The sequence below is a fragment of the Lithobates pipiens genome, unplaced genomic scaffold, assembly GCF_037356315.1.
Source record: "Lithobates pipiens isolate NorthernLeopardFrog02 unplaced genomic scaffold, aLitPip1_a1.2 Scaffold_3, whole genome shotgun sequence".
Classification (NCBI taxonomy): domain Eukaryota; kingdom Metazoa; phylum Chordata; class Amphibia; order Anura; family Ranidae; genus Lithobates; species Lithobates pipiens.
The window spans coordinates 94344840-94358597 of NW_027507790.1; the positions used below are offsets into that span (position 1 = coordinate 94344840).

Below are 13758 nucleotides of genomic sequence, written 5' to 3' on the forward strand. Positions count from 1 at the left end.
TAAAAAAAATACCTTGGTTGTAATTTCTAGTGACTGGCCTGTTAGTATCTCTAAATATATTCCTTTTGCAATTGTAGCTCCGTTTCTGAAGCTAGAATTACTACAATATATGTAAATCCAAAACCAGACAGCTCCAAAAAAATTTGATCTAAGCTTACTCTGTTTAAAGTCCCATAGAATTTAAAAGGAATTAATGCCGTGTCTGTGTAACACCAATGCATATTCATGACTGATACATGAGTCACTCAAAAGAACCAAGGTTTTCTCCTTTATGACTCAAACCCGTTAAGCGTTAACAGGCAAAAGATGTGTAAAAGAGGCCATCTACTGTATATCACACCGGAACAACCATCATGTAATGCCGTTCTTACATCTTTACCCCACTGATTTGACAAGTCATACTTTCAGGCATTTAAATTATGTCCAAAACTTCCTGGCATCATGTTGTGGTCCTTTCACAACTTGTACTACCATCAGTCAAACCTTGGAAATTAACATTTGCCTTGACACATTTCATGACACCACTGGGTAAAAATACTGGGGTATCTTTCCAGCACTCATTTGGACTAAGCAATCTACTATAGTGGTGAAACATTGGGGATTTACTAAAATTAGTGCACACAGAATCTTGTGCAGCTGTGCATAGTAACCAATCGGCTTCTAGGTTTTATTGTCAAAGCTTAAGGCCCTTTTCACATGGGCACCTCCGCTAAGCGAAATCCGCTTGCTCAGCAGGGGGGGATCTCCCTGCTGATCCCTGCTAAGCAGGTGGATGACAAGTCCGTGTCGATTCGATATGCAAAGCGGACACAGTCCAGCTCTCCTCTATGGGGTAATCAAATGGAAATGGACAGCCTGTCCGTTTCCATCCATTGCCATCCGATCTGATGGACTGATGAGGAATAGGACTGCCATCCATCTGTTTTTGGTAGACAGGTTTAGATCAGATCATATGGCGGCATGTCCACCGATCCATCCATCCGCCGCTCCACAGAAGAGACAGTTTCAGTGGCAGCTGGTGCTAAATCTTTTAGAGGGGCAGCAAACAAACCCCCCAAGGTACGCACTCATCCCTCTATGGTCGCTGCACCGTGGCTTCCTCGGCTTCTCCTCCAGGCCAACCCGATCTGTCTCCTGTCCTGATTGGCCGGGATGAGAAGCTGAAAGACAATAGCGAATATTGTTTCGCTAGTGTCACAAGTGAGCCCCCCCTTTTTCAAGCCAGTTAGAGCCTCAGGCTCTAATCATGTGGCTTGAAAAAAAAAAAGCACTCATAGAAACCTATGAGTCTGGCACCCTGCATGCATCCCCGTATGCTAGGAGGTTGGCGCCCCTGCGCTCTTTATAGACTGGCTGCTTCTGGAACCAGAGGGTCCGATCAGGTCCGCCTGAAAGGCTGACAAGCGGACCTGATCGGACAGCCCGTGTGAAAGGAGCCCAACTGAACATCCTGAAGTTAAAAGCCGATTGGTTATTATGCAAAGCTGCACCAGATTCTGTGTGCACCAATTTTAGTTAATGTCCCCCAATGTCATCAACATTTCTAAGCATCCAGTCTTCAAAATTGTTAAAAGTCAAGTTAAATATGACCAATTACTACTGTCTGAGCCATGATGACCCACAAAACAATGTGTTTTTGTCATGTTTACCAAAAGGGTTGATAACATAAACCAAATGTAATTCCAGAAAATGTTATGTCGAGTCAAGTACTGCTAGTGAAATATTTCCCCACCTGGAAGTGAAGAACACATACTTACATTTCTGTATTCCTCCAGAGTGATCATGCTATCATTATCCACGTCATACATGTTGAAAAGAACTACCAGAAATAAAATGAACAGTTACTCATCATTTTCATCATTTTATTATGTGTGTTATCCGTTTATATTTGAGAGAAAGAAATTCTTTAAAATGTTTAAAAAATCACTAAATACAGTACACATGTAGCTCTAGCTTTAATTGTTCGTTTAAATTGAAGATACTCCAGATTGATATCTGAACCTTTGGACACAGGCTAATGCAGGACCCAGTGATGGATGATGTAATATCCTGACATGCACTAGAAATAAGCCCACATTGCAGCTTTATATAAGGGATTTTCTTCCACTCCCACATTGAACACTGAATTAAAAAAAAAAACATCACCAAAAAGGCTTCTAATATTCAGGAGTGTTCCAGGCCTCTATCAAGACCAAGGAGGTAACTAAGCCAAACCTAGCTATAATATTGCTTACTCTCTTCCTCCTTTCACCTTCTGTACTACTCTATGACATATTTTACATCTTTTTATGGTATAGGTTCACTACCCAAAGCTGCCTTTTCCCTTATTCCTCACAGTGAACATTGGCACTTGCACATCTCCAAAATACACTCTTTTCTGTTCTGGCTACTAGAACAGTCTCCTCTCCAATCTTCCACGAACTATACTATCACCTCTATAACCTTATCATGATTGAGGATGGAGGCATTTTACGTCACGACGAAGCGTACGTTGGGCAGAGGACATAACGGTCACGTCAGCACCACCGCTGGGGCGCAGGACGGCATACATTGAATGCCTGATGTTTTTCTCTGTCTTGTGAGTATAATACAGTTTTTAATAAAGTATGTATGTTTTGGATATTGCAGTAAAGAAGATGGGATGGAGCGCTAGCAGGAACCACTTTTAAAGTAAGTAGGTGGATAAGGAATGTTAGTGGTGATTTCTAGTAATTTCAAATTCTAGTTGGCAAGGCTTTTGATCCGTTTTTCCTTTTTTGGTCCAGACATATATTTAATAACAAGAGGTTGAAAGCGGCAGCCAGCTCAGGAGAGCAGTAGTGGCGCTGAGGTAATGAGAAAAAGGGGAGAAAGAGAGCAGCGCCGCTCTAAGCGTATTAACTTTGTAAACAACAGCTTTAATTTTCTTTAAAATGCACTCACATTATGACAGTGGTGATCAGACATTAGATCGTGGCGTGGTCCTAGAGCTGAAGAAACTCTTGAACCACACCACAATCCAATGCCTGATCACCACTGTCATAACGTGCGTGCTTTTTTCAAGAAAATTAAAGCTGTTGTTTTCAAAGTTAATATGCTTAGAGTAGCGCTGCTCTCTTTCTCCCATGTTTTGGATATTGCGCAATGAGCGATTTTGTCTCTCTCTCTATACTCGATTGGCCCATGGTTGTTGCATGACAACTGGCGCATTGCATGATCCGGAGAGTGTACTGATGATCCATCCACCATTTGGGTCCGATAAGAGTCCATCTTTCACATAAGTGTGGAGCACGTTAAGTGATCACTTGGAACACCACATGGATAAGAAAATAGCACATGTGCAGCACCATTTCTATCACTGGCATTAGACCTGGGACTATTTTCATATTAATATTATTTAATTTTGTTGTCACTTATTATGGGTTTTGGCACTTTGGCAATTTTTTTTAACATGTTTGCACAGAGCTTATGGTGTCCTTTTTTTTGCAATTAATGTATATAATTGCTTACAGACATTTATGTTTATGAACTTAATTTTTTACTTTACACTTTCATGCACTTCAATGTTTATTGATGGTGAAGAAGCACTGTAATGTATTGCATACATCCGAAGCACACTAACAGCGCAACACCATTTTTTATTTGTATTTAATGTATTGTTACATGCAATATAGTGAGTGTAGCTGTTAATTAGCAATTTGAGGTCAAGTACACTTAGCACAGATTATTTCCTTTATTTTATAATGAATATTACATCTTCAATTCTACCTATACAGTGTCTATTTCCTTGTTCTGTCAGCCTCTTCCAAAGTTTCTGTCTCAAGATATATCTGCCTCTCCTGAGATGATGCATCATGTTCTTACCATGCATGTTCTATCAAGTCTATCTAAGTTACAGATATTGCTACAATTCCTGTGGCCTTCTGGATGCTGAAGAAGTGTCTTGGGGCTTTTGTGTCTTGGAAGAAACCACCAAGTCCCTGGGTTGTTCAGGAAATGCTTGTGGGAAAAGGAATAACTATAGGGCTCTCACTTGATACATCAATGATTACTAAAATGCATTTGATTAATCACTAGTGATTGCACACATGCAACTGTGTGTTTGATGGCTACGGTATGCAGGACTCTGCATACCTATGTGTAGTGATTGATGATCACTATTGAATAATCTCAGGGTCCTAGGCAATGATTTCCAAATAGATCTTAATTTGGAAAAGTCAGCACCTTTCTAATCATTAAAGACTGATGCCGTGTACACATGACCGGTTTTCCCATCAGAATAAACTCTGAAGGCTTTTCCGATGGCGTTCCGATGGAGTTCCGCTGAAACTGTCTTGCGTACACACGATCACACCAAAGTCCGATCGTCAAGAACGTGGTGACATACATGTACGAGGGGACTAGAAAAAGGAAGTTCAATAGCCAGTAGCCAATAGCCTCCATCTCCTACTTGCTTCTGAGCGTTTTTGGTCCGTCGGAACAGCATACATAAGAGCGGTTTTCCCGATAGGAATTGGTTCCGTCGGAAATATTTAGATGTTCTATTTCTAGGCCTTTCAGAATTTTCGAAACAAAAAAAAGTCCAATGAGGCATACACATGATCGGAATATACGATGAAAAGATTCCATCAGACTTTTTCTGTCGGAAATTCCGCTCGTGTGTACACGGCATTAGTGTTAAGATGCTTGCTTAGGCCCAAGCATAACTAGTTCTGTTTAAAAAGATCAAAGGTAGAAAATAGAAAACACACGTGACAAGGATGAGATACAGTTTCGTCAATCCCTGATTAACCCTGATTAACACTATCTTCATTACCACTCATTTATATAATTTTACACATTTTACAGTGCTTTCCAGAAAGTCATTAAACCATTCATACCAATCACAAGTACTATTTAGAAACCAATAGAAAGATGCAACCACCTTGTCTCTACATAATTGCAATGTGGAAGGAAACCAGAACACATATGGATCATGGCTTGGTTGAATATGAGTACAAAGGGTCTGCAAGACAGCAGTGTTGACCATGTGTGCTGTGCACATATATCTGTATTCACTTTGTATAGCCCTGCTATGACATTCTATCATGAATCACAATAGGCGTGTACAGCTTTTCTGATTATCACTGAATGCAATACCTACATTGTAATTTATTCTTACGGCATGTTTTAATGGTCTCTTCATCAGCATTCTCAGCCAGTGGTTGGAAATGGGACATAATAATCAGAAACTTTTCAAAATCAATCTCCTTCTCAAATCCGTAAGTTCCTGTTCGTAGATTTCTTTAAGAGAACACAATTTAGAGCAATGTATAAAAATCCTTTGTAACAGCAATCAATAAAAAATATACCGTATGTAAGTGGTGATAGAGCACACAGCCATATACTGTATAATCTCCTTACTCTTTACTGGCTCTTTAACCATTTAAACATTATCTCATACTTTAGACTACTTCATAAACAATGACATAAATGACACTCCGATTTCAAGTGTCTGGACAAAATACAAAGCAGTCCTCAGAGGACTTTTAAATATTTTTGCAGCAGCAAAGATGTGGACTGATCATTAATGATCCATGCCTTAGCTCAGGAACTGGACATCTTATATAAAGCCCACATTCAAAACGACTCTCCTACATTTTCCCCAAAAATTACTCAGAAATGACAAACATTAGAGACCATTCTATCAGAAAAATACAAAAATCCCTACGCTAGACAAAAGCCTAGTTTCTTCTTCATAGTACCTTCTCCACTTCCTGTTTGCCCATAAGCTGAACCATTCACTAAAGGCACCCATGTTAACAAACCTCAAGGCTACATCGGTCTTGCCGCCATACATACATGGACGGCAAGTTCGGTAGGTGGGCGAACTGGCCATTTCATCTTGCTTGTCCGATGAACATGTGAAGTTCAGGTCGACTACATGACTGCAAACTTGGACAGATTATCCTCTGTCGGGACCACTCTAATATCACCAGACCCAACCAAACAAATGACTGATATCAATGAGCTGTTCCTTGTCACTGCTCCTTTACATGCTCTACATAGAACCCTTGGGCATCACCATAAAATAAATTCTGACATCAATGGACATATTCTATGATCCGGCTTTTGTTTTGGCATTACATATTGGGAACAACTTCACCTAGTGGATTCAACTTTCTCTCATGCCATAAAGACCCTCAAAGCAGCTCTGATTTTATTTCATTTGATATACTTAAATAACACCCCGAGATGCCAGATACAGAGAGATTCAGGTACATTCAAATCAAACACAGCTATACCAACCAATCACTTCTTCAAACCCCATACACCTTCCCGCTCACTCTGAATACCTTTGTCATTTGAAGGTAAAAATATTATATCTACACTATACGCTTACTTGAAATCACCTTCACATCTCAGTAAAATCACCCATAATGACCCAATGGGAAACTGTTTATGGAGAACTCTTCTCTCCTCAACAAGGGGACACAATACATTTTTTTTTACATTTTCTGCACAAGTGCATCTGTTTCCTAACAGTATATGAAACAGCCATTAAACTACACACCAGATGGTGCTTGAACCCTTAATAACTCACATACATGCTTTTGGGGTAGCCAACTCTACAGGGAAGAAAATATACTATAGAGATGTAGACTTTTCCAAACATCATAGCATATCATGACATCCCTTACTGTACACTTGACAGGCAACCTTTAACCTTATCACTGCCTATGTGCTTATTGTGCACTTAAAGTGATTGTAAATTATCACCTTTAAAACAAACCATTCAGTTTAAAATAGAAATGAAAGGCAAAACATTTGTGCATACCGGTAAATATAAAAAAAGAAGAAGAAATACCCTTTTTCCTCTAATTTATTAGTGATCACATTCCCTCTGTTCTCAGCTGCATAAGAGCTGGGGAGAGGAGAAGCAACAGTGCATTGAACTTCCCAGTGAATGGCTGTGCAGGGGGGGAGGGGCATCAGGACACACACTCTTGCGCATTAGTGTGATGGCCGGGTGATTGATGACTCAAGGGATAGTGTCTTTGGCCTTGCTGCCCTACTGGATAGGGGATATCCTAGTAGTCACAGAAAAGATAAAAAGAAAAGGGTGCACCAGCCTTGTGAATTATCCTAAGACAATTTATTAATAAAAAAATTCAGTAACATACTACTCACAAACATGTGATGAAAAAAAAACTTGTGAAGACCACTTGGATGTGGAAATCAATCATAGAACCAACAGTCTCCAGAAAGCAGAGAGGAGGGCCTCAGAACCACTGCCACTGACGCGTTTCGAAGGCGTAGCCTCCAGGCTCTGAGGAAGAAGGTACTCCTTTGAAACGTGTCAGCCAGCAGTGGTTCTGAGGTCCTCCTCTCTGCTTTCTGGAGACTGTCAGTTCTATGATTGATTGCCACATCCAAGTGGTCTTCACAAGCTTTTTATTCATCACGTTTGTGAGTAGTATTTTGCAGAATTTTTTTATTAATAAATTATCTTGGGATAATGCACAAGGCTGGTCCTCCCTTTTTTTTTATCTTTTCTGTGTCAGGACAGGTCGGATCATTGAAGGAGAGCACACTGAGTTCCCAGCACAGCTAGAAAACTGACCACAGTGTGTTCTCCTGTTTAGTGTGGTCAGTTAATTGGAAAGCAGAGGGACTGGCAGAAACACCATGGATTTCACACAAAGGAAGCAATCCAAACAGAGCAGGATAATTTTTCATATAAGTACATGGTATGGCAGGCACATATCAGGAATATGAAATGCTGGGTTTACATACTCTTTAACCACTTGTTGACCAGATGCTGTCATTATACTACGGCGGGTCGGCACGTTCCTGCTAGCCGTTGGCTCCTGTAAGCGGGATAGCAGGTGCGCACCGCTGCACTGCGGGGGTGCCGACGCTTGTGGCTGCCGGTCGCAATGACCGCCGGCCACGAGCAATTGTGGCCACGAGAGGTAGAATAGGGGCTTGTGAGTGTGTAAACATACAAATCCCTGCTCTGTTCTGTGAGGAGAGACAGATCGTGAGTTCCTAATACCTAGGAACCACAATCTGTCATCTCCTCTAGTCAATCTCATACACAGTTAACCCCTTGATCGCCCCCTAGTGTTAACCCCTTCCCTGACATTTATACAGTAATCAGTGCATTTTTATAGCACCGATCGCTGTATAATTGTCAATCGTCCCAAAAATGTGTCAAAAGTGTCCGATGTGTCCGCCATAATGTCGCAATCACGATAAAAATCGCAGATTGGCGCCATCACTAGTAAAAAAATAATAATAAAAATGCCATAAATCTGTCGCCTATTTTGTAGACGCTATATCTTTTGCACAAACCAATCAATATATGCTTATTGAGATTTTACATATCGGCCTAAACTGAGAAAAACATTTGTTTTAAAAAAAAAAAAATCAGGGATATTTATTTTAGCAAAAAGTACAAAATATTGTTGTGTTTTTTTTTCAAAATTGTTGCCCTTTTTTTGTTTATAGCGCAAAAAATAAAAACCACAGAGATGGTCAAATACCACCAAAAGAAAGCTATATTTGTGGAAAAAAAACACCAATTTTGTTTGGGTACATCGTTTCACGACCGTGCAATTGTCAGTTAAAGTGACGCAGTGCCGTATCGCAAAAAATGCTATGGTCATTGAGCAGCCAAATCTTCTGGGGCTGAAGTGGTTAAATCCCTTCTGTACCAAACTCCTACATACATTATTCAGGGCTGCATAATAGATTATAGCTTTACATTGGCACTCACAATCAGTCCCTCTCTCCCAAATCATTACCAGAATGGCCATGATAATTGGGATGCTTGGTCCTTCTTCCGCTTTAAATGATGTTATTGCCATCTCTATTTTCATTTGATTCCATATTTCCTCATTGTATTATTAACTGTAACTGATTACAATACTGTACAAAAGTTTTAGGCAGGTGTGAAAACAATGCTGTAAATTAAGAATGCCTTTAGAAATAGAAGTGTTAATAGTTTATTTTTATCAATTAACAAAATGGAATGTAAATGAACAGAAGAGAAATCCAAATCAATATTTGGTGTTAGCACATTTTTTGTTTCAAAACAGCATCCATTCTTCTAGGTACACAAAGGGTTGATTTAATAAAACTCAAGAGTGCAAAATCTGGTGCAGCGGTGCATAGAAACTTCCAGTCTTTTTTTGGCAAAGCTCTATTAGGCTGGGTTCATATCTAACCCGCATGCGGCTCGCAGCAAGGGTCCGGTGCGTCCCTGTTCTCCGTTTCTGGGACGAATTAGGGCTGAATTTTTGCCTGAATTCTGCCCTGAAACTGAGCCGAAGACGCACAGGACCTCCGTGCAATTCGCTCCGTAGCCACAAAGGTGATATGTGAACCGGCTCCATATAGAGCCAGTCACAATCTCCTGTCATGTGAATTGGATACAGGGAAACCCGCATCCAATTCACACTAGTATGAAACCATCCTAAAACAAGCTGAAGTTAGAAGCTGATTGACTACAATAGATGGGTGTACCTGGGTCCCACTAGTTTCTGCCAGTTCTGTGCTGATGGCACTGCTGGACATCTTCCAATTTTGAGGGGAAGTAATCATGATGTGTCTACGGTCCTCAATGTTGCCCCATCAGTGGTGTAAATCAATGCTGAGAAATACAGGCAGATAGTTATCCACCGAGTCATGTGATTGGCCTCAAATTTATTCTGCAGCAGGACAACGACCCCAAACATACAGCCAATGTCATTAGGAACTATCTTCAGCATAAAGAACAAGGAGTCCTAGAAGTGATAGTTTGGCTCCCCCAGAGCCCTGATCTCAACATCATCATTTCTGCCTGGGATTACATGAAGAGAGAGAAGGATTTGAGGCAATCTACAGCCACAGAAGAAGATCTTTGGTTAGTTCTCCAAGATATTTGAAACAACCTACCTCCCGAGTGCCTTCAAAAACTGTGTGCACAAGCACTGTGTATACTTAGAAGAATTGATGCTAGTTTAAACCAAAAGGTAGTCACACCAAACATTGATTTAATTTAGATTTTTCTTCTGTTCGCTCTCTTTTCATTTTTAAAATTGATAAAAATAAACAAAACATATATTTTTGAAAACATTCTTACTTTACAGCATTTCTTCACAACTGGCTGAAACTTTTGCACAGTACTTTACATGCCATATTGACTCTACCATCAATGTTTATTATATATCTAATGCAACTGTTTGTTTTTTGCATTACTATGCTTCACTGTACTTTGTACTATGAAAAAACAAAAAAGTAATAAATCATTTTTAACCAAAAAATAAAATGAATGGAGAATAATTTTACAAGCATTTTGCACAGAATTTACACATGCTTTACACTGATTTTAAAAATGTATGACTAGGGAACTGACAAAACTGTGTAAATGGCTTGTGAAGGAGGAGATTTACTAAAATTGGAGAGTGCAGAATCTGGGTTAAATCTGAATAGTAACCAATCAGCTTCTAGATTTTATTGTCAAAGCTTAACTGAACAAGCTGAAATTAGAAGCTGATTGGCTACCATGCACAGCTGCACCAGATTCTGCATGCTCCATTTTGAGTAAATCTCCCCAAAATGCCTGTAAAACACTTGTAAAATGGCATGGAATTAAATATTAATATTAATATGATATATTATTATTATTATTATACAGGATTTATATTGCACCAACAGTTTGTGCAGCTCTTTGCAATGTAAGGGCAGAAAGTACAATTACAATCCAATTCAATACAGGAGGAATCAGAGGGCCCTGCTCGTTAGAGCTTACAATCCCGGATGGAGGGTCCAGTGATACAAAAGGTAATAACTGAGGGGGATGAGATGTATTCATGATGGACTGAAGGGGGGATAGCCTATGTAAAGGTAAGCCAATTAGGAGGGAGTTGCAGTAGTTGCAGCAAGAGACACCAGGGAATGGATTAGGAGCTTTGTGGTGTCATTCGTTAGGAAGGGGCTTATTTTGGGGATGTTGTGGAGGTTGAGGCGGCAAGCTTTTGAAAGTGATTGGATGTGGGACCGAAAGGAGAGTTCAGAGTCCAGGATTACACCTAGCATCCTGACATGTGGGGATGGGTGGATGGTTGTGCCACTGATCTTGCTAGAGAAGTCAGGGAAAGGGGCACGTGGATGAGGAAATATTATGAGCTCAGTTTTTGATATATTGAGTTTGAGGAAGTGGTGTGACATCCAGACTGATATGTCAGACAGTAAATGAATGATGCATGTGGAGACTGATGTTGTGAGTGAGGGGTAGAGAGATAGCTTTGGGTGTCATCAGCATAGAAATTACATTGAAAGCCAAGGGTGGCTATCAGCTGACTCAGGGAGGAGGTGTAGATTGAGAATAGGAGAGGTCCAAGAACAGAACCTTGGGGGACTCCAACAGAGAAAGGAAGAGGAGAGGAAGAAGTAGAATTGTAAGTGACACAGGGTGTAGTGGGATAGGTAGGATGGGAGCCAACGAAGAGCACAAATAAGTTAATATGAGTTCATATACAGCTTATATAACAGTAATAGAATGGTTCAGTAAAAAGTGAATTAATAATAATCATAAATACTCCATAAAAAAATATCAGCTGCGGAGCTGATCTGTGTCTTACCTTTACTGCTGTAGGTTGGATGGCACCTGTTGTTCCACTAGCTTGTGTTCAGCTCTGGCTGCAGTCTACAGCTATGGGTGTCGCCAGCTTCACCTGTTGCTCAATATATCATTCCTTCCTGCTACTTTCTGTCCAGCCCCCCATGTGCTTCTCTATTAAATTCCTCTCAGACCAGTTTCCTGTTGCTTCATCAACGCTTGTCTCTGAGCTCCCATCATGTAACCTGTTTGAACCTGACTACTCGTGAACTGATCTCTTGTGTACAACTCGGCTAGTCCTCTTGATTACGTTGTCTGCTGCCCGCCCTGACCTTGGCTCGCTATCCGGCTCTCCTTTGCTTCATCCATCCTTGTCTGACAGTGTTTTCTGGTACTCCCCTAGCGAGCAGGGTGAACCCGGGGGTCGTGACCTGTGGTCAGCACGCAGCTAAGCCCAAACCCTCATGAGGGGATCCCTGGCGGAATACCGGCTGGCCCTTAGACTCCACGCCCTGGGGGATCCCGTGTCACCTGTTCGCCTGTGGGCTCACTGTAGTAGTACCGTGACAATTGGTGGTGGCTTCAGTCCCTAATATCCACAATAGAGTCCTACAGAATTTCTGAAGTCTCTCCACGTGCTTGCAATCTTGTGTGTTTCCCTCCACCTTGCACTCACACATAAAGTCACAAAGTGCTATACAACACCACATGCTTCTTATAGGCTCCTAGAACTCTCAAGTCAAGTATGTATTAATGTCTGTACACAAACTGTACAACCCCTTCTTAGGATGGATACAAGTCTCTTCTTCTGTCCACAGGGGCCCACGCTTTGTAATCAAACGTGAAACTGAAACTCCCGAACTTCCTACTGCGTCACTTCCGGTTTGCGTCATCCTCTCCTCTTTCCCTATGCATTTCATCATACACACGTGACTTCTTCAGGGACCCCTGAAGTTCCACTTTTGATTACAAAGCGTGGTTTTATCTAATAAATGTGAGTGTATATATTTTTAAAATAAATGGATGATAATTTTACGATACACTACAGTTGGGAGCTTTGAATTTTCACTTTGATAGGATCAGAGTTCTAGCTTAAGTTATGAGTTGACATTATGTGTACAAAATTGCTGTGTTATAAGATACGTATTGTGAAAAGTGTAAAGTCACTCAGACTACGCCCATCTGCTGACCACACGATGGAGAAAAGCTGTTTACTCCTTATCTGATATTTTTGTGTTTTTTTCCCTTATTATGGTACTTTTGTTTTACATGATTCATCATTTTTGTGTGTATATAAGAACTGAGAAAACAATACACTTTTGGCCATTCAGCTTGGATTTGGGCTACAGAAAAGGTCTCCTGTATTTCATTTCTATCAGAAGCATAAGATTTGAACTCAGCATTACAAAGAGGAAAAGCAATTGGTTTGAGAATTGCACTTAACATTTTGGCGCCCGAAGAACAAGGACCTCATCAATGATCCTACTAGAGGTGGACGAACGGAGCTGACGGAACCATAACACTGGGGCACTTCGGGAACCACAGACCACAAAGCCTGGCCAGGTAAGAGAAAGCCTTTATTTCTCTTTATACTCTGAGCTTCCCTGATTTGTGCCTTTAGTCAGTTCTGTCAGAAACGGGTCTCCACGCAGCATATTAACTGCAACCTCTGTAGGGGTGAGTCTTGAACTATAATACCTTTGTTTTGCTGATAATTTGTTGTCTGTCTGTCTTGTTGAGAAAGTGAATGAGCCTTGTCAAGGATGGTATGAGTTAGAAGGGGATTGCCGAACTAAGCAACGGAATGCGCCCTTTCGGGGGGGTCTGACGCTTATGCTTAACCTCACATCTAATTCATAAACCATAGGCGGGTTGAGAGTATAAGCCCTGTCTGCTCCATAAAGCAGGGATAAGAGTGCACGAGAGGGATCCCAGATACGGGAGGGGGAATAAGGTCTCCACAAGCCCGGAGATCTAGTCGGATACCTGGCCACTTAAAGGAATGCTTGTATATGTTGTAGCCGTCAGTCTGGTCATAATATTTGTCAGTTGGCTAGCATATAAAGTAATTCGATTTCAGAAATCTCATCCCGGGGAGGTTTTTTAGTATTCTAGCATCCTAGGAGGAAGGCAACGAGGAACTGTTGTAGGGTCCCGCATACACACTTTTTTCTTTTTTATTTTGGGACATA

The 13758-nt window shown here is 40.9% G+C and overlaps 1 protein-coding gene across 1 annotated transcript in view; it reads right to left on the reverse strand.

Annotated features, from left to right (window-relative positions):
- The window catches only part of TESC (tescalcin), a 131625-nt gene that overhangs the window by 21065 nt on the left and 96802 nt on the right, over positions 1 to 13758 (reverse strand). Inside the window, exons 4-5 of the mRNA XM_077462048.1 lie at positions 5123 to 5262; positions 1758 to 1819 (exon numbers count right to left, since the gene is read on the reverse strand). Coding sequence (XP_077318174.1) covers positions 1758 to 1819; positions 5123 to 5262 — 202 coding nt within the window. The remainder of the gene's footprint in view (positions 1 to 1757; positions 1820 to 5122; positions 5263 to 13758) is intronic.